The sequence below is a fragment of the Xyrauchen texanus genome, chromosome 41 (assembly GCF_025860055.1).
Source record: "Xyrauchen texanus isolate HMW12.3.18 chromosome 41, RBS_HiC_50CHRs, whole genome shotgun sequence".
Taxonomy (NCBI): Eukaryota; Metazoa; Chordata; class Actinopteri; order Cypriniformes; family Catostomidae; genus Xyrauchen; species Xyrauchen texanus.
In genome coordinates this window covers 35,106,278-35,128,660 of record NC_068316.1, presented here as the reverse complement: position 1 = coordinate 35,128,660, position 22,383 = coordinate 35,106,278, and the positions used below count along the sequence as shown (strand labels likewise).

Sequence of the window (22,383 nt, the reverse complement as noted above, 5' to 3'; positions counted from 1 at the left end):
TCATTTGAGCGCGTTTAAGGGTAGGACGTTCTGACGTAGAAGAAATGAGTTGAAACATTCACATTCTGAAGGATCTGATGCTCAAACTGGACAGATGGTGAAATGAAGGAGCATCTCTCCATCCGAGCAGATTAAAATATTTACATTTATGCATTTGGCAGACACTTTTATCCAAGGCGACTTACAGTGCAAGGCGACTTACGCCACCACCACTCCAAGATAAATCAACAGATTACTAGAACAGTTTGTAGTTACTAAATTCTCTTCTTTCAGCGCATCTGCTAAAAGGTCATTTTCTCAGTTATATTAGCATTTTGGTGCTGATGTGGGAATGGTAGCAATGCAGAAAAAAGACAGAAAGCCGGTGCATTTGTGAATAGCCGATATAGTGCATTTACCAAAAAATGCAATCTGCAATTTTACAGGGTTTTATGCGTTAAAAAACGCTATTGGCAGATTTTTGGAGCAAGCCTGGAGTGAAACCTGAAAACATTGCAAAAGCACTCATCTGAACACTAACAATATTTCAGTTAAGAGCACATTAATAAAAGCAAATGCCTCACTGGCGTATCCGTTCAGAAGCAGAGGATATGAAGACTGCTAAAGGACACAGGTGCAGCTGCCTCTACAGTACACCCAAAATTAAAACAAACAATAAAATCAATCAATCATTAAGTATACCAATTTATTTGAAAGAAATTACTGTTTTAAAAATTAACCCTAACCCTAAACTTATTCACAGCAGCGCCATCTTTGATTTTTGACAAGAATGATAAAGAGACTGAGAGGGTTAGATGTACAGTCTCTTCAAAGGGTTGTACTGTTGTTTAAAGTGTTTTTCATTCATTTTGCTAACAAAACACTGAAAAAATATTACATGAGTTGTGGAAAATTAGATGTGATCTAGGAGCTTTTTGATAGCTTTATACAGTACATGTCATTGAATAGACGGTAGGTCTGTCCCTCACAGCCTCTGTTTTCATTCCTGTCAATATTTACAGTAATGCCATCTTTGATTTAAGTCGAAAATATCCACTTTCACAAAACTTGCACTGGAAAATGTTTAATTAGTAATTATTCCAAAAGGACACGTTTAATAATTTGTATGAACGATACCTAATGGACAGATCATTCAATTCCAAACCTTGAATTTAATTATAATGGAAGGTTAATTCCACAAGCATCAATCCTGAGCTCTTAGCCAATAAACAGTTAGTCCACACCCTCTTTCAGTTTATGTTTGAGAAAAATCTTGCATTATTATGAAAAGGTTTGGTGAGAAAATTCATGATTTGTCAACTACAAAAACTGTAACAAGTACACTCGCCCTCATAACACTTCCTCAACCTTGAGGTGTCCAATTTTCCACAAATCTCTTGTGAGATCAGCATTTTTAGGAATCTAATCTTTCATTTTCCTGCTGAAATTGCTGCAGGTCACCTTCACTACACAATACACTCATATTTCTCCACAGCAGATATGTAACAAGGGGTCGTGTTAACCGTGAACAGTCCGTCATTTGTTTTTAAAACATCGATGGATAATTCCAAAAGCTGTCCGTCATTTTGACAGATAGAAAATAAAAACATTTTAAACTTGTAAACCAGTTTTGACTGCTCACTCTCTCCTTTTCTCTCACTCTTCCGCTGTGTGTGTGTGTGTGTGTGTGTCCCGTTTAATGCCTGATATTAAGATGGATTTCAGGAGATCCCATCACAAGCAATTATTGTCAGTCGTGAACTTGTGCATGTATGTATGCACTTATAAAAATCTTCTAACCAGAAGGTTATTTGCTTTTAAAGCAGCACATGAGCGGCAACATTTAAACATCTTGTTTTAGTGCAGTGATTGATTGACAGGTAGAATTTTCAGAATTCACCACATTCACTTGGGGAGTCAAAGATATATTATATATCCACTGCCATATCATTATAATGGATACTATGCCCCTGAATGTAGCCCTAGTACTCTGAATATGTAGTTCATTCAAACAGCTGCAACAGACAAAAATCAATGCATGCGAAAGGGGAGCAAGAGGAAGGTAAATAGCATACATTAGTTCCCATAAGGAGGTCCAATGTTTTGGAAATATATATTCATGGTACGATTATTAAACCTCCAAAGGCTCCGATTGAATCAAAGAGTCGCACATGTCACTCTGTTCTGTCTATTCAGTGGTTTCGAAGCAGTTCTGTGTTAAACAAGACGTTTACGGGATTCATTTGCATAAACAAACAAGATTCATAGCTTCTCTGGGTACGGGGAGCACGCTCTGGCCATCACCTTGTTAATCTCACACCGGTATGACTGAAGGAAAATGGCAAAAAAAAAAAAACAGCAGAACTTGCAAATCACAAGCGCAAGTTATTTTCTGCACACAGGTCGGTTTTGACACTCAGGGGCGGGGCCCAATCCTTTCTGTTAACAAATGCTATTGGCTGTTGACCAAATCCTGTATTGATTGGCTGCATCTCTTCGACTCTCTCGTGATTGGCTGTTGTTGGACGAGAACAGACAGAAAGTAGGAAGGATGATGCAGACAGTAAAGTGGTTATGGTTTCTTTCTAAATTCCTCAATTTCTTGTAGTTGTAAGATGTTTTGTGCATACACACGCACACACATATACATACATATATATATATACACTCACCTAAAGGATTATTAGGAACACCTTACTAATACTGTGTTTGACCCCCTTTCTCCTTCAGAACGGCCCATTCTCCTCTGACCTCTAGCATCAACAAGGCATTTTCGCCCACAGGACTGGCGCATACTGGATGTTTTTCCCTTTTCACACCATTCTTTGTAAACCCTAGAAATGGTTGTGCGTGAAAATCCCAGTAATTGAGCAGATTGTGAAATACTCAGACCGGCCCGTCTGGCACCAACAACCATGCCACACTCAAAATTGCTTAAATCACCTTTCTTTCCCATTCTGACATTCAGTTTGGAGTTCAGGAGATTGTCTTGACCAGGACCACACCCCTAAATGCATTGAAGCAATTGCCATGTGATTGGTTGATTAGATAACTGCATTAATGAGAAATTCAACAGGTGTTCCTAATAATCCTTTAGGTGAGTGTATGTATGTATATATATATATGAGAGGCAAGATGACACTAGCTGCTCTTTGAATAAAACAAGAGCACGTCCATCTGAAGTGTGATAAGAGACATGAAAGAAGGGCCGGATGCGCAGCCTTGCTACTATTATAAAGCCTTGCTACTGACGATGATAATTATCGGTCATATAATGTTGTAACTGACAAATCAGAATCAAACACTTCAGAAAGACATTCCTGTAATAATATTATATTTTATGTACACTTGATTTCCTAACCTGGCCTTATTCTGCTGCACCTGCTCTGCTTTCCCAGCCCCAAGGGTCCCAGGGCCTGACTGGCTTCCTCTCTGAGCCTGCATTTCATCTATATAATGAATTAATGTAGAGGCTGATGAGTAGTGGATGGCCCTTGCAGTACCACACAAACATCTAATGGAGTTTTGTGTTCCTTGCCACAGTCGCCTTCGGCTCACTCACTGGGGTTATTAATACAATTATTTAATTACTTATTTTTAAACACGATAAACAATTGTATTTTATCTAATTACACAATGATGATTCATCGACATTACAGACATTACAGTTTTATCGTCTGTTAATGTCTGATCTTCTGTAAAGCTGCTTTGAAACGGTGTGTGGTGTGAAAGGCGCTATACAAATAAAATTGACTTGACAACACTCTGGTCACATGACACAACTTGTATTTGTAGATCTGCTTGTAAAATTACCATTAATTATTGCATTACCTTAAATGTGAATGTAATTTTTTAAATTACAGCCCCAATTCCAAACAGTTGGGACAGTATGAAAAATGCTAATAAAAACAAAAAGTAGTGATTTGTAAATTATATTCACCCTTTGCTATATTGAAAGAACTACAACTACACATTATATGAAGTTTTTCTTTGTGAATTTCATTGTTATTTGAAAATGTAGTCATTTCAAATCAAATGAGTGCAACATGCTCCAAAAAAGTTGAGACAGGTGCAGTTTAAAACTAATAACAATATTAAGAGTTAAAATAACAAGGCGATGTGAAACAGGTGAGGCAATCCTGTCATAGTATATAAGAAGCCTCCAAAAACAGCCGAGTCCTTCAAGAGCAAGGATCATTCAAGACTGGTTAATTCGCCAACAGATGCTTCAGTAAATAATCCATACTGAAGATGCTTCAGTAAATAATCCAGCACTTTGAAAACATTGTTCCCCAAAGACAAATGGAAAGGATTTTAATTTCACCCTCTACAGTGCACAATATAGTTAAAACATTCAAGGAATCTTGTCAAATCTCGATGTGTAAAGGGCAAAGACGAAAAACCTTTCTGAATGCTTGTGATCTCTGATCCCTCAGACATCACAGTCTTAAAAACATAATTCATCTGTAATGAATATCATGAAAATGGGCTTGGGATAACACCACTCGTCGCTGGGGGAGTTTGTTATTAGCATTTTTCATACTGTCCCACCTTTTTCAGATTTGGGGTTATAAACTTCAGATGACAATTATTAGCAAGCACACTTCCTTTTAAGGACCAAATGGAAGCATAAACTTTCTTTAAACGAGGGATATGGGATTTCAATCAAAACTCTTACATCAACACTGTCAAAAGTAATATTGTCCAAATATTACCATTATATTTAGTTAAAAAAATGATCATGGTTTAATTGATTTGAGCCTCTTACATTACCCATTCACCTACGTCTTACCATTACAGTGGATCTTGCATCATACGCCACACGCTTGATTCTCTGAAATATTCCGTCTCCTCCATATGCCTGTTAGGAAGAAAATTCACAATTCACTTTCAATGAAAAACTGACAAGGATGCAATGTGCTGCCCTTGAGAACTGTTGCCAGGATCGCCAATGCAAGTCACTAAAAAAAAAAGAAGAGCCCCAGTCAATGCTTAATTGTAGGTTTCCATCACGGAAATCTACAGTAAACGGAGACTTCATTTGAAAGAAACGTCTTTTTGAATATAAATGAATTTGATACCTTTGCTGTGTAAATTGATAAAATTGTGTGCATTTCCCAGTGCACTTATAGAGAAATAAGTACAACAATTTTTAAAAAAAATTAAAATAAATTGTATTGTTTTTTCTAATTTTGTGTTGGGCCACCACAGCTCTCAGTAGGCTATATTACTGTATTATAAAAAAACTGTATATGTTTTATGTATTAATCAGAATATATAACATATATTGATAGATGCTGAAATGTGAGTTTGTACCAGAGCGCTGCCATCCAGCACACTCTTGAAGAACTGCAGCAGCTGTTCAATGTTCTCGACATGTGCAGCAGGCAGGAAGTATTGCTCATTTGACGTGTTGAGGATGATGATGTTGGGCACTGACACCTCACTGCAGAAAAACATGATGAAGTTCTCTCTGTAATTCATCACTGTAATTCTCAAAAAAACAGGTTTAAGTTTAGAAGTGTTCAGAAAGTCCTAAAACATAGTTTCGGAGAAACACTAACATAGCACAACAGTCTGGTTCCAGAGCTAAAAATCACATTCATTTTCTGACCTACAGTCAGAGGTTGTTAATCGATTGTACAGCATATGCTTCTGTTGAAGCAATCAATCCATGTTATTTCAACTTTTAATAGTGGAATGTTTGATAAATAACTATTTATGATTCTATATGATAACTATTTTTGATTCTGCAGAGAAGATCTGTGGCAAACAGAGTGTGCCAAAACCGACGCAACCGCACACTCCCATGACGCACTGAGAATGACGTAATTGTGACCTGATATATGGTACTTCCGGAGAGGTTCTTCTTTGTTCTTTGTTCAGGGATAAAAATAATTTCGAAACATTCAGACACCCGCCACACCGCTGTAGGAGGAGTTTAGAAGTACATTTAAACATGAGGATGCTAGGTAAATCATTCAAATGTGTTATCAATGACTTTGTACTCCATTCTATGAGTAGAATTTACACTAGTTTAGTAAAAGATAATTTTTTAACCATTCAATGATGATTTAAAGTAATATATCTGAAGTTGAAAATCTGGAAATTCTGCTGTACACAAGTGAAGCTTTTTAGAAGAATTTTAGCTCTGTGGGCCATCACATTAAAAGTGAATGGGTCCCAAAATGTTGTAGCATAAAAGTAATCCGTATGACTTTAGTGGTTAAATCTATATGTTCAGAAGCGATATGATAGGTGTGTGTGAGAAAAGGATCAATATACAAGTCCTTTTTTCCTCTAAATTCTTCTCCTTGCTCAGTAGGTTGCAATATGCACGAAGCATGCAATTCGCCAAAAGCAAAGAACAAGAATGTGAAACTGGAGATTGAAAAGGACTTAAATATTTATCTCTTTGATCACCCACACTTATCGTTTTGCTTCTGAAGATATAGATTTAACTACTGGACTGACTTGGTGCTTCTTAAGAATTTTTTTTTTTAAACTCATTCACTTGCATTGCAAGGACCTACATAGCTGAAATATTCTTCTAAAAATCTTTGTGTTCGGCAAAAGAAAGTCATACACATCTGGGATGGCATTAGGGTGAATGAATGAACGTATGTTACATTTACACGGTTACCAAAGTGGCATTCAACAGATCACAATATACAGTCAGGACATTACAAATTTGAAAAATTACTATTCAAATTTGAACTACTTCAGAGAGTTCTCATCAAAAAATGCTCTACGTGCACAATGACAGCTTTGCAGATCCTTGGCATTCTAGCTGTCAGTTTGTGGTTACTCGGGTGACATTTCCACCCTATGCTTCCTGTAGCACTTGCCATAGATGTGTCTGTCTTGTCGGGCACTTCTCGTGCACCTTACAGTCTAGCTGATCCTACAAATGCTCAATGGGGTCCAATTATCTGTATCTTCACTCTAAACTTTTCTTTTTGTTTTTCCTGTTTCAAAAGTGGCTTTTTCTTTGAAATTCTTCCCATAAGGCCTGCAACACTGAGTTCTTTTACTGTTGTACATGAAACTGGTGTTGAGCGTGTAGAATTCAATGAAGCTGTCAGCTGAGGACATGTGAGGCGTCTATTTCTCAAACTAGAGATGTACTTATCCTCTTGTTAGTTGTACATCTGGTCTTCCACATCTCTCTCTGTCCTTGTTAGAGCCAGTTGACCTTTGTCTTTGAAGACTGTAGTGTACACCTTTTGTATAAAATGTTCATGTTTTGGCAATTTCAAGCATCGTGTAGCCTTTATTCCTCAAAACAATGATGGACTGATGAGTTTCTAGAGAAAGCGATTACTTTTTTTGCCATTTTTGTTTACCTAATATTGACCTCAAGACTATTGCATACTGTGGCAACTCAAAATCAAACACAAAGACAATGTTAAGCTTCATTTAACTAACCAAATATCTTTCAACAGTGTTTGATATAATGGCAAGTGATTTTCTAGTATCAAATTATCAATTTAGCATGATTATTCAAGGATAAGGTGTTGGAGTGATGGCTGCTGGAAATGGGACCCGTCTAGATTTGATAAAAAATTACTTTTTTCAAATAGTGATGGTCTGTCAGTAATGTCCTGACTATACTTTGTGATCATTTGAATGCCGAATAAAGAAGTATCGGTAGCTGTTTTATTCAATATTGAGAAAGCATGACATGCTTTGGAAAGAGGGACTTCTAATAAAACTTATATGTTTGGGAATTGGAGGAAAGTTGTACAACTGGATTATGGATTTCCTTCTTGAAAGAACAATAATAAAGTTAGGGTAGAAGTTGAGTATTCTAAGACATACAAGATAGATAATGGAACTCCTCAAGGAAGTGTACGCCGCCCAGTATTTTTTAATATTTTGATAAATGATAGTTTTAGTAATTTTAAAGGTGACATAGGAAGGGCATTATTTGCAGGATGTAATATTACATGTGTATCACAAAGATTACAAAAATCAGTAGATGAAGTGGAGGTATGGGCAAATAATTGGAGCTTTAGATTATCAGTGGCTAAAACTGAAGTTATATGTTTTACAAAAAGGAAAAATATACCAGAGGTGAAGTTGAAGCTATACTAACAACAGCTGGAGCAAGTCTCGGTAGTTAAATATCTCGGTGTATGGATGGAACCAAGACTGACATTTGCAATGCATGCTAAAAAACTAATCAGTAAATTTAAAACAGGAATAAATATTTTATGATGTTTAGTTGGGGTTGAATGGGGGGCTTGTAGATTATCATTGAAAATAATATTGTACATTAATCAGATCAAGTTTGGATTATGAAAGTAAAATTTTCATATTTGCATCTGAATCCATAATCAAATAAAGCAATAAAGCAATAAAGAATCTAGCTTTAAGAATATGCTGTGGTGCGTTCAGAACATCTCCCATTGCAGCCATGCAGGTAGAATATACTTGTAGGTATAAACTAATAATTAATTATTGGGTTAATATTAAAGGTCATAAAGAGAGTCGTCCAGTAAAAACAGTGATAGAAGAATGCTGGGAACATGGAAACAAAAACATTAAAAGATTTGGATGGATTTCTAATAGAGAAGCACAAAGCAGTTGGTATTGCAGATTGTGATGTGATTTTATACAGTATTCCACAGTGGATATTTCCAATGCCAATAGAAGATTTTCAAATTCAAAAACAAATTAAGAATGAGAAAGATACCCCTAAGAACATTATTGTACAGCAGTATTTTGATCAGACTTATTCATTGTGGTTACAAGGTCATAATTTGCAGGACACTGATGGTTCTAAAGATCCTATCTCTGGAAGAACACCTGCTACAGCATATATTCCTAGATTTCAAACCAGTATTAAGAAAAGATGAATTGATCATGTATCTGTGTATGCAACAGAATTAATTGCCATGATGGTAGCACTCCAGTGGGTAAAGGATGTGAAACCAAGACTACTAGTAGTAATATGTTATGACTCACATGCAGTAATATCAAGCCTTGCTTGTGGAGTAAAATCATCAACACAAGACATTATATACAAGATTCTTGCAAGTTTGTAAAGAGTAGTATAGTGTAAGCTTAATAACATTTTTGTGGGTTCCTTCTCATGTTGGAGCGGAGGCTATTGTTGAGCTAACTAAGCAAGCTCTGAAGAAGTGTTTTTAGGAATAGGAAAGAAGATTATTATATTATTATATATTATTACTTGCATCCGAATGGGGCATACTATACTAAATCATTCTATGTTTAAAATAGGAAAACATGAAGCAGGTCAATGTAATTACTGTGATCAGGCAGAAACAATAGAGCATGTTTTAATAAAATGTAAAAAATATGGAAAAGAAAGGTCAAAACTCAGTAAGGAAGTAAGACACATTGGTGTTGAATCATTAAATATGAAAAGCCTTTTGAAAGAGCATGCAGAACAATGTAAAATATGCTAAAGAAATAGGTTTAGATGGAAGATTTTGTAGCTGCTTATTAGTGATCCACACTCCAGTCCAGTTGGTGGTGGTAATGCACCGGAAGTTGGTTTGCCAATTGCCATTAAACATCATTAGAAGAAGCAGCAGTATCATTTGTTCATGCAACTTTTTGAATTTTGAAAAGAAATGGCTGTGCGCACAACCATGCCGTGTTCAATAAACGAGGTTGAGACATTCCTCTCATTAGCAACAAACGAAACAAAGATGTCTTTCAGGAAGTGTCTCAGCTGTTGGCCACACACGGCTACCACCAGACCTACCAACCGTGTGGGGAAAAGTAAAAAAAACAATACCAAAAAAAACCAAAAGTGACTACAGAACCATCAAGGAAAAGTGGAAGTGGTTCGACCAAATGCACGCTATCTAGACCGGCGAGCAATGGGAGGGAGAGTGCCCTGGTCTCTGCCACGGCTGGAGTCCACGATGGAGCTCAACAACTTTTGGGTCACCCCCCCTCAACAAGTTTTGGGCCAGTTGCCATGTAAAATCCTGGGCCGATTTCTCTTCCCAGTCCAGCCCTGCTCACACGTGTGACTTCCCAGATGTGTATGACTTTCTTTCTTCTACCAAATGCATACAAATCACAGATCTCCCCTCTGTAAGTCCATGCAATGCAAGTAAATCATGCAAAGCTCAAAAAAGCACAAAAAAGTCTTTAAAATATTCCATAAGACTGTGTTTTAATCCGTTAAAACATTTTAAAATTACACTCCAGTATGTTAATACCTTTTAAATATGATCAATTCATTAAAAAATACTTCTAAAGCTCTCTAATCAGTTTTGGGTAAGAACAGTCTAAAATAAAACCCCTTGCTCATGATCGCCAAGGAGACTGCTGATGTCATGATTCATATACATAGGAGTTATATTTTGGTATTTTCTCACTCCAAACTGATTGGATTACTTAATATATGAATTAAACTACTATGGTCTTTATGCTTTTAGAATCTTCAAACTTTTGATTACCCATAACTTGCATTGTAAGGACCTACAGAGCTAAACTCAGTCATACACATCTGATTTCATGAGTTTCAGTCAATGATGAGAGATTTTTCAATTTTGGGTGAACTATTTGTTTTAGAGCAAGCTTGTCAAAAAAAAAGACTTTGACTACAAAGAAATTATTCATATATACTATTTCTCTGTAGAAATGAACATATTTGGGAGGATACTACCTTTTCTAGTTTTTTCAACATAACGGGAGATTTGAAATCGGTCTATAATTAGCCAGTTCTCCAGGATCAAGTTGTGGCTTCTTAATAAGCGGTTTGATAATTGCCATTTTAAAGTTTCTTGAGACATGTCCTAAGGATAGCGAGTTAATAAAATTTATAATAGGTTCTGAAATTACAGGAAATACCTCTTAAGAGCTTAGTTGTTATTGGATCTAACAAACATGTTGCAGCTTTTTATTTTTTGATAAGATTAGTTAGCTCTTCATGACCTATGACAGCGAAGGATTGAAGTTGCACGTGAGGAAAATCATGAGACACTGTTTTCTGTGATAGTTGTAATTTTATAGTTTCAAGGTTCCAATTTTATTTAGGATTTTAAATTCATGAAGTCATTACTATTGTGCTGCGGAATATCTGGTTCTGTTGAGGCTTTATTCGTAATCAATATAATCACGTTACTGAATAAACATCTAGGTTTTTTCTATGAGTTTGCTAAAATATGCTGACCTGGCAGCTTTTAGTGCTTGTCTGAATCTACAGACACTATCCTTCCATGCACTGCAAAATACCTTTAATTTTGTATTCTTCCAAATGCGCTCCATTTTCCGAGCTGCTCTCTTGTGAGCATGAGGGTGATCATCGTACCGTGGTGAGGTGCGTTTTTCTTTAATTAAAGGGGGTCGAAACTATCAAGAGTGCTAGAGAAAAATGTATTTATGTTTTCTGTTATTTCATCAAGTTCTTCTGGGCATTGGAGTTTATTGAGCGTATGAGATAGATCTGGAAGATTATTAATGAAGCTATCTTTAGTGGTGGAAAGAATTGTTCTACCTGAATGATAGCGTGGTGTAGATTGAGTAACATTAGCTGACCGCAGCATACAAGAGACGAGGTAATGATCTGAGACATCATTGCTCTACAGGCAAGAAAAAAACTAAAATTCCGATGGTAATGGGTTTTTGAATATTAATTAGACCTCTGGCACCAGTAGTAGTAGGCTAAAAGATGGAGGGTTATTGCTGCCTTTTCTGCTTATTCTAAGATAATGAATATTTATTCTGTCTATATTCTATAGATAATGAATATTTACAGCATTCAATCTGTGCTTTTTTACTTGCACATAAATAATGCCGGACGGCTCCCTGGTCTGAGGTGGATGGTGGGGATGTGGTCGAGCGACAATCTATGGAGAGCGAGGCCAGGAGATGGAAGCTGTAAGGATTAACACCTGTGGGGAATGATTTCTAACCGTTGTTTTGTGTTACAGAGAGAGAGGGAACCGAGTCATCATTTCAAAATAATAAAATAAAATGTAACGATGAAATCTGAATTTCAGTCATTTGAAGTCTAATATTTGGATACTTTAACAGGGCTATACAATCCACTGATAAAATTGGCATTCATATGTTAAGTCATTATTACATAACTAGGGATGCACTGATACCACATTTTTCTCTTCCGATTCCGATATTTGAAATCTCAGTATCGGCCGATACCGATCCGATAACAGTGTTGTTGTGTATTTGCATAATCAGTTTGGAATATCTTTACTGTGTGGAACTAATTGGGTAATTAATTATTGTATATGTAAAGAAGCACAAACCTCTACACATTAATTCAATATAAATGTATAGCTTATTAAGGAAAACTTTAACTCATTTTATTAACTTGTTAACTTGTCTACTGGATTGTGTAGCAGCAAATTAACAGTAATTCCAGTCTAAGAATTCAGCAGAAAAAAAAAAAGTTGTTTCAATTTTGTATCTGGATTTTAAAGGATTCAGATACATTTTTTGTTTAATTTAGTTAAAAGATATGAGTTCACTTTTTATTCAGTTATTTTTTGGAACCCATTCAACTTTGTAAACAAATAATAATAATAAATTATTATAACTATTATTATCATTATTACAATTATTAATGACTTTTAGAAATTTAAATACAACAGTAATATTTCTCGTGCACCTTTAAATTTAAAACCCTCTGGATCTTATTTTGACATTCTGAAGTCTCCAGGAAGTCCTGTACAAGTTCACAGTAGTTTAATTCGCTTCTTATTGAAATTCTGGTCAAATGCCGTTCTAAATGCATATGATAAGAGAACCGAACCGAACTATTGAGCATCTACATCCGAGATGTTGTTTGTGAGTAGTGCTCAAATATTGTGCACTGCGTGAAGGCAAAAAATAGCGTGTGTGTGTGTGTCAATTCAGATGTCATAATTACATTTTAAGCCTAATATTTGGATGTATTAACATGGCGATCCCATCCATTTATAAAATTGACATTCATGTGTTAAGTTATTATAACGTTACATGTGGCTTAAAAAGAAGTTCCAGAATTCTTCTCAGTCCACCAGCTGCTTTCCAATGATCAAAATATATGAATGCAATTTATTAAATGGCCCTTTGTCTCTGATAAATTGTGAAAGATGCAAAAAAAAGATCAAAGATAATAAGGCAATGGACTTAAAGGAGTAGTTCACCCAAATAAGAAAATTTGCTGATAATTTACTCACCCTCAGGCAAGATGTATTGGAGTTTTCTTTCTTCATCAAAACAGAATTTAAGATTTTTAGGATTTCATTTCAGGCCTCCTCCTTTAAACAATGCAAATGAATGTACTGTGAATGTGAAAGTTCTTCTGAACCCAAATTATTATTTTTAGAAAAAAAAAAACCAAAAACAATACTTATATATACTTTTTAACTATAAATGGTCGCTTCTGTACATCTCAGTGACACGCGCTCATAAGAGGGATGACGTAAGCTTGTTGGTAAGGTCACGCGTGGAGGACAACGCAGGAAGTGTGTCATTGATTACAAGAAAAACGTGTGTGTACATATACACATACATATATATATACACATACATATATATATATATATATATATATATACATATATACATACATACATACACACACACACACACATATATACATACACACACATATATACATACACACACACACACACACATATATATATACACATACACACAGACACATATATATATATATACATACACACACACACACACATATATATACATACAAACATACATATATATACACACACACACATATATACATTATATATACACACAAATATATATACATTATATATCACACACACACACATATATATACACACATATATACATTATATATATATATATACACACACACACACATATATATATATATATATACACACACACACACACACATACATGTATATATACACACACACATATATATACATTATATATACACACACATATATATACATTATATATCACACACACACATATATATATACACACATATACATATATATATATATATATATATATATATATATATATATATATATATATATATATATGGGTCAAAGACGAGACGTCACCATTTTGGTGTCCGCATCAAATAAACTGTACAAAAGTGATTTTACATACAAAAAAAAAACATATTAAATGCAAGTAAAGTGTCTACTCTCATGTTTCAAATAACTTTTGTGAAAATGCAATGACAAAATATAAGTTAAATAATGCTCCAAAGTGTAAAATTGTCATTCAGCGTAATGGTCCGGACTATGATTTTACTAATACATTTTTAAATAAAAGTATAAAATACCATATTAAAAAACAAATTTGCTTCCTTGGCATGTTCACATAAGTGTTGACTGTATTATAGTAAAAGGACTGTGTGTTATTTTTTTCGTTAAGTATTGAAATAACTAGGGGACTTTTGTCCCGAATATGCAGTTTGTCAGAGGTCATTCAGTGTAACAGGATCAGGAAGCCATTTTGAAATTAAACAAACAACCAATAGTCATCAAGCAGTCTGTGACATCATCAAAGCCCCCCTGAAGACCGTGTGCTGCTGCAGCAATGTAAGTTTATTGCTCTTAAATATTTGATAATTTCACCTTTTCATAGTGTGGTAATTTGAGTTACAAAAACGCATGTCATTCAGTGAAATGCCAAAAAACACTTTTATTGTTAGTTTTTTTGAAAAATAAGTAGATGTTGTGAATAATTATGATTAATCGTTCTGGTCAAGTTCACTGTTTGATATAGCTGGCTAGTTGTTAGCCTGCAATATTGGCTTAAGTAGAAGTTTCGTCATTCAGGGTAATGTTTTGTCATTCGGTGTAATGCAAATTGTCTGTTACACCACAGTGTCATCCATTACACTGAATGACAGTGTCACTGTTTAGATAACATTTTTAGCATTTTATTTATATTTCAGATAAATGAGGGATATTTAGCACTAAACAAAGACCAACAATGGGACCTGGGATGATCTTCTGAAAGTCTTTAATAGTAGGCTTGACTCTCTAGCAAGACACCAGTGTAATCGGCTCCACCAGGCAGAACAGTGTAGAAGTCTAAAAGAGACCCTGTCTGAGGAACAGGCTGTACTCCACATGGACTTTTCAGAAAAATATGCCTGCAAACTGGCCACTGAAGTGCAGGCATTTCATTTTGGTGGCAACCGAAGACAGGCTACCAATCACACAAGTGTAGCATACACATCTAAGAGTCACCAGTCCTACGTTACAATTTCAAATTCTTTGCGTCATGATGAGCGTGCTATCTGGGCTCACCTCAAACCAGTACTGGAGAATTTGAGGGAAGAAAATCCTTCAATCACCACACTACACTGCATGAGTGATGGCCCAGTAACCCAGTACAGAAACCGCAAGAATTTTTACCTGATGAGCACAGTTCCTTTTCTCTTTGGTTTCAAAAAAGTGACATGGAACTTCTCAGAGAAAAGTCATGGCAAAGGGGCACCAGATGGAGTGGGTGGTGCTGACAAGAGATGTGCTGATGACTTTGTACGAAAGGGACGAGACATACAGGACCCAAAAGATCTCTTCAATGTTCGTAAAGACACAGCATCAAGCATCAAATACTTTTGGATTGATGAGACTGAGGTAAACCGATATGACGAAGCTGTTCCAAATGAGTTACCACTTGTGAAGGGCACTTTAAAAATCCACCAAATTGTGGCAGACAAGCCTGGGAAGATCCAGCATCGGGAGTTATCCTGTTTCTGCTCCAGAATCAATGCTACTTGTGAATGTGGACCATCAGTACAGATCCACTTCCAAACCCTCCAAGAGGTCAGTGGAACAAATACAGAAGCCTCTGTGACATTGGAACCTGATGATGACTTATCTGGCAAATTTGTGGTGGTCCTCTATGATGGCAAGCCCTTTGTTGGGCAGATTTTGAGGGCTGAAGGTGATGAATTAGAGGTTAAGTGCATGCATCAAAGTGGAGCTGGAAAGAATGCATTTGTGTGGCCTGAGACACCAGACAAACTATTTTACTTCACATCTGATGTGAAGGCAATAGTGTCTGAACCTGAGCCATTAACCCTGAGGAAGTCCAAACTCACTACAGCAGACTGGGAGAAATGTATTGAGTAGACAGGTGTCTCTCTCTCTCTCTCTCTCTCTCATTAAAGAGCAACATGCAGGTTGAATTTATAACTGAATTAATACTTCATATTGTCTGCAGAGGTCTTTTAAAAACACATATGTAGAAATTACTAATGAAATCTCATTTGATGTAGAGATTTTGATGAAAATGTGCTAGGCTCTGGAATACGCCTTTCCCGCTATCAACGCGTCATATGACGTAGGGCGAGGCAAACAAAAGAGCTCGCGGTCAGCTCTCATTGTGGGTGTTGATGTAGTTAGAGCAGTACAGAAAGTTTTAGAGAAGCCATAATGGTAAATTATTGTGTTTGTGCTGGTTGCACGAATTCCAGCCTGTCAGGACATCGTGTCCATCATTTTCCTTCTCGAAAAAACAAGGCTTTTCGGTCTTGAGTGCGTTTTGTGCAGGTGAAGAGAGCAGACTTCACTGCCGCGTCTGTTACCACACACTCGGTCGTTTGTGGCGCACATTTCACTCCGAGAATTATCGACCTGGAGATTTGTTGGAGTCTCGGATGGGATTTCGGAGTAAGGACCACGTGAGGCTGATTACTGATGCTGTTCCTCGGTGCACTCGATGGAATCAAGTCCACCGTCAAAGTGTACACCGGATTTTGGCGCAGGCTGGACTGGAGGACAAAGTGCTAACGTTAGCAGACATTCTGTGCAACGAAAACGAGGACTTAGCAGAGTAAGTCTTACTTTTAATTATTTTAACTCTTAATTTGCTCATAATTATAGGCCTGTGGGCTATCATAGGCATGTTCGTCCACACCGGAGAACTCGGTTTCTTCATTCGCATTCATTGTAACCTGAGCTTGAACTTGACCAGACTCCCTCGCCCATCGTCACTTCCGGTTAGTGCTTTATAGATGCGGAAGTTATTTTATCACAATTTACACCTGAGAAAATCAATGTTAATATTTGGTACAGTAGCCTTTGTTTGCAATTACAGAGGTCAAATGTTTCCTGTAGTTTTTCACCAGGTTTGCACACACTGCAGGAGGGATTTTGGCCCACTCCTCCACACAGATCTTCTCTAGATCAGTCAGGTTTCTGGGCTGTCGCTGAGAAACACTGAGTTTGAGCTCCCTCCAAAGATTCTCTATTGGGTTTAGGTCTGGAGACTGGCTAGGCCACGCCAGAACCTTGATATGCTTCTTACAGAGCCACTCCTTGGTTATCCTGGCTGTGTGCTTCGGGTCATTGTCACGTTGGAAGACCCAGCCTCGACCCATCTTCAATGCTCTAACTGAGGGAAGGAGGTTGTTCCCCAAAATCTCGCAATACATGGCCCCGGTCATCCTCTCCTTAATACAGTGCAGTCGCCCTGTCCCATGTGCAGAAAAACACCCCCAAAGCATGATGCTACCACGCAATTGTGATGCTAATCACAATTTATCTCAAAATATCGTTAATGGCTAAATATATATTACTCCAGTTCAGAAAATCTAGTTGTTTTATCATCAACATACACTATGCTATATAGGGGTGTCCAACCTGCATGTTGCTCTTTAATGAAATCATTAAGGGGTGTGTGTGTGTTTGTTTGTTCTTCAAGTTCCAAGTTCTCAATGAAATGAGGGATATTGATTATATTACCACCAGTTTGTTTCAAAATTGTTAAGGTGTGTGTGTGTGTGTTTGTCCTTCATGTTCCAAGTTCTCAATGAAATAAGAGATATTGATTATACAGTATTACCACCAATATAATTGTTAATTTTTAGAGTTGTAATAACTTGTAATTTCATACACCTTGTAAGTAAATTTTTACAAATATGATATGCATTGTGGAATAAAAAGTTTATTCATTTCAGCATCTGCTTCTGTGATTTGCTCAGGAATTTAATGATACAGAATAATATTTTAAAACATTGCAATAATAGAATCAATGACAATATTTTCTCCATTTTTTCAAAATGTCATTCAGCGTAACAAACCATGGTCATTCGGTGTAACAGATATATTTATGTAAAAATGAAACAATATACTTATTCTGAGCTGTAATTATTAAAATATGTAAAATAATCTGTGCCCCTACTCAATTTTATTAGATTTTAATTGATTTTCACTTCCTTACAAAAACTTATTGCTGACAAATGGTTAAAACCTAATGGTTTAAAGGATATTGGCAAAGTATCAAGGTTTGAAATGACAAATAATTAGTATTTGGGGGCTGCACTGTGATCTTTAAATAGAGTCCTGTAATATGTCATCAAATGATAGTTTTTCTAAAAATGTCTGATAAGATTTTTTTGCATAAAAATATTGTTACACTGAATGACATTTTACTGGGTGTCTTCAGTAAAATCACAGTAAAATGTATGGTAGTAATTATTTTTTGCTCAGAAAAATATAAAGTTAAACAAGACATATTCTAATGTATGTGAAAAAGACTAAATTTAAAGCTCTTTTACACTTATTTTTTTTATGCTTGAAACCCCCTTTTCGTCTTTGACCCATATACACACATACACACACATATATACACTCACCTAAAGGATTATTAGGAACACCTGTTCAATTTCTCATTAATGCAATTATCTAATCAACCAATCACATGGCAGTTGCTTCAATGCATTTAGGGGTGTGGTCCTGGTCAAGACAATCTCCTGAACTCCAAACTGAATGTCAGAATGGGAAAGAAAGGTGATTTAAGCAATTTTGAGTGTGGCATGGTTGTTGGTGCCAGACGGGCCGGTCTGAGTATTTCACAATCTGCTCAGTTACTGGGATTTTCACGCACAACCATTTCTAGGGTTTACAAAGAATGGTGTGAAAAGGGAAAAACATCCAGTATGCGGCAGTTCTGTGGGCGAAAATGCCTTGTTGATGCTAGAGGTTAGAGGAGAATGGGCCGACTGATTCAAGCTGATAGAAGAGCAACTTTGCCTGAAATAACCACTCGTTACAACCGAGGTATGCAGCAAAGCATTTGTGAAGCCACAACACGCACAACCTTGAGGCGGATGGGCTACAACAGCAGAAGACCCCTCCGGGTACCACTCATCTCCACTACAAATAGGAAAAAGAGGCTACAATTTGCAAGAGCTCACCAAAATTGGACAGTTGAAGACTGGAAAAATGTTGCCTGGTCTGATGAGTCTCGATTTCTGTTGAGACATTCAGATGGTAGAGTCAGAATTTGGCGTAAACAGAATGAGAACATGGATCCATCATGCCTTGTTACCACTGTGCAGGCTGGTGGTGGTGGTGTAATGGTGTGGGGAATGTTTTCTTGGCACACTTTAGGCCCCTTAGTGCCAATTGGGCATCGCTTAAATGCCACGGCCTACCTGAGCATTGTTTCTGACCATGTCCATCCCTTTATGGCCACCATGTACCCATCCTCTGATGGCTACTTCCAGCAGGATAATGCACCATGTCACAAAGCTCGAATCATTTCAAATTGGTTTCTTGAACATGACAATGAGTTCACTGTACTAAAATGGCCCCCACAGTCACCAGATCTCAACCCAATAGAGCATCTTTGGGATGTGGTGGAACGGGAGCTTCGTGCCCTGGATGTGCATCCCACAAATCTCCATCAACTGCAAGATGCTATCCTATCAATATGGGCCAATATTTCTAAAGAATGCTTTCAGCACCTTGTTGAATCAATGCCACGTAGAATTAAGGCAGTTCTGAAGGCGAAAGGGGGTCAAACACAGTATTAGTATGGTGTTCCTAATAATCCTTTAGGTGAGTGTATATATATACACACACGCAAACAACACACACATATATACAGTACATACACACACACACATATACATATACACATACATACATACATACATACACACATACATATATACACACACACATACATTATATATATATATATATACACACACACACACACACATATATATATACATACATATATATATATATATATATATATATATATATATATATATATGACTTATATATATTATAATACATACAGTGAGGAAAATAAGTATTTGAACACCCTGCTATTTTGCAAGTTCTCCCACTTGGAAATCATGGAGGGGTCTGAAATTGTCATCGTAGGTGCATGTCCACTGTGAAAGACATAATCTAAAAAAAAATCCAGAAATCACAATGTATGATTTTTTAACTATTTATTTGTATGATACAGCTGCAAATAAGTATTTGAACACCTGTCTATCAGCTAGAATTCTGACCCTCAAAGACCTGTTAGTCTGCCTTTAAAATGTCCACCTCCACGCCATTTATTATCCTAAATTAGATACACCTGTTTGAGGTCGTTAGCTGCATAAAGACACCTGTCCACCCCATACAATCAGTAAGAATCCAACTACTAACATGGCCAAGACCAAAGAGCTGTCCAAAGACACTAGAGACAAAATTGTACACCTCCACAAGGCTGGAAAGGGCTACGGGAAATTGCCAAGCAGCTTGGTGAAAAAAAGGTCCACTGTTGGAGCAATCATTAGAAAATGGAAGAAGCTAAACATGACTGTCAATCTCCCTCGGACTGGGGCTCCATGCAAGATCTCACCTCGTGGGGTCTCAATGATCCTAAGAAAGGTGAGAAATCAGCCCAGAACTACACAGGAGGAGCTGGTCAATGACCTGAAAAGAGCTGGGACCACCGCTTCCAAGGTTACTGTTGGTAATACACTAAGACGTCATGGTTTGAAATCATGCATGGCACGGAAGGTTCCCCTGCTTAAACCAGCACATGTCAAGGCCCGTCTTAAGTTTGCCAATGACCATTTGGATGATCCAGAGGAGTCATGGGAGAAAGTCATGTGGTCAGATGAGACCAAAATAGAACTTTTTGGTCATAATTCCACTAACCGTGTTTGAAGGAAGAAGAATGATGAGTACCACCCCAAGAACACCATCCCTACTGTGAAGCATGGGGGTATAGCATCATGCTTTGGGGTTGTTTTTCTGCACATGGGACAGGGCGACTGCACTGTATTAAGGAGAGGATGACCGGGGCCATGTATTGCGAGATTTTGGGGAACAACCTCCTTCCCTCAGTTAGAGCATTGAAGATGGGTCGAGGCTGGGTCTTCCAACATGACAATGACCCGAAGCACACAGCCAGGATAACCAAGGAGTGGCTCTGTAAGAAGCATATCAAGGTTCTGGCGTGGCCTAGCCAGTCTCCAGACCTAAACCCAATAGAGAATCTTTGGAGGGAGCTCAAACTCCGTGTTTGTCAGCGACAGCCCAGAAACCTGACTGATCTAGAGAAGATCTGTGTGGAGGAGTGGGCCAAAATCCCTCCTGCAGTGTGTGCAAACCTGGTGAAAAACTACAGGAAACGTTTGACCTCTGTAATTGCAAACAAAGGCTACTGTACCAAATATTAACATTGATTTTCTCAGGTGTTCAAATACTTATTTGCAGCTGTATCATACAAATAAATAGTTAAAAAATCATACGTTGTGATTTCTGGATTTTTTTTTTTTAGATTATGTCTCTCACAGTGGACATGCACCTACGATGACAATTTCAGACCCCTCCATGTTTTCCAAGTGGGAGAACTTGCAAAAGAGCAGGGTGTTCAAATACTTATTTTCCTCACTGTATATTATAGATATTATATATTATATATGGTCGAATGACTGAGATGACTGGCTGATGCACCACCTGTGCCCCCTACTGTGCCAACTTGCTGTGCTTTAGCCACCCTGCGCTCTGCTCGTTGTTGTGAGCGTTGCTCCTCTGCCCTCCGTTGTTGTTGGAGCGCGACTGCCTCCAACTAGCCAGCAGCGTCCTTCACAAGCCTCCTCCAAAGAGGCCGATCTTGACACCGCTGGTACCAGTCATGGGCAAGTCCACTCAGCTCCACATCCTCCTGTACCACATCACTCCATCTCTTCTCCAGCCCGTGCTGCGCCCGCTTAGCCCCCTCTATCCGGCTGAAGAGAAACTGTTTAGGCATGCAGTGGCCAGGCATGCGGGCTACATGACCCAGCCAACGCAACCTTGCCTGCCGTAGGAGCTCACCGATGGGACTTTGTCCACATCTTTCAAAGATTTGTGAGCTCCTCACACAATCCAGCCTAGTTAAGCCCAGGATGGATCTTAGGCAGGCCAGCCTAAATGTTTCTAATCGGCGATGATGTTCCATTAGGGGGGGTCCACGTTTCGCAAGCATAGAGAAGGGAGGGAATGACCGTGGCCGAGAATACCTGAAGCTTTGTGCGGAGCAACAAACCGGGTAGCTTCCACACAGCGTTACGCAACCGATGAAAAGATAATGCTGCTCGACTGATTCGGAGTGAGACCTCTGCTGTCAAACCGGAGCTGGTCATAAGCACACTTCCCA

At 37.6% G+C, this 22,383-nt stretch overlaps 1 protein-coding gene across 1 annotated transcript in view; it reads right to left on the bottom strand.

The window, feature by feature from the left end:
• Positions 1 to 22,383, bottom strand: part of tmx3b (thioredoxin related transmembrane protein 3b) — a 212,061-nt gene that overhangs the window by 7,490 nt on the left and 182,188 nt on the right. Inside the window, exons 14-15 of the mRNA XM_052114024.1 lie at positions 5,296 to 5,425; positions 4,772 to 4,840 (exon numbers count right to left, since the gene is read on the bottom strand). Of these exons, the coding sequence (XP_051969984.1) occupies positions 4,772 to 4,840; positions 5,296 to 5,425 (199 nt within the window). The remainder of the gene's footprint in view (positions 1 to 4,771; positions 4,841 to 5,295; positions 5,426 to 22,383) is intronic.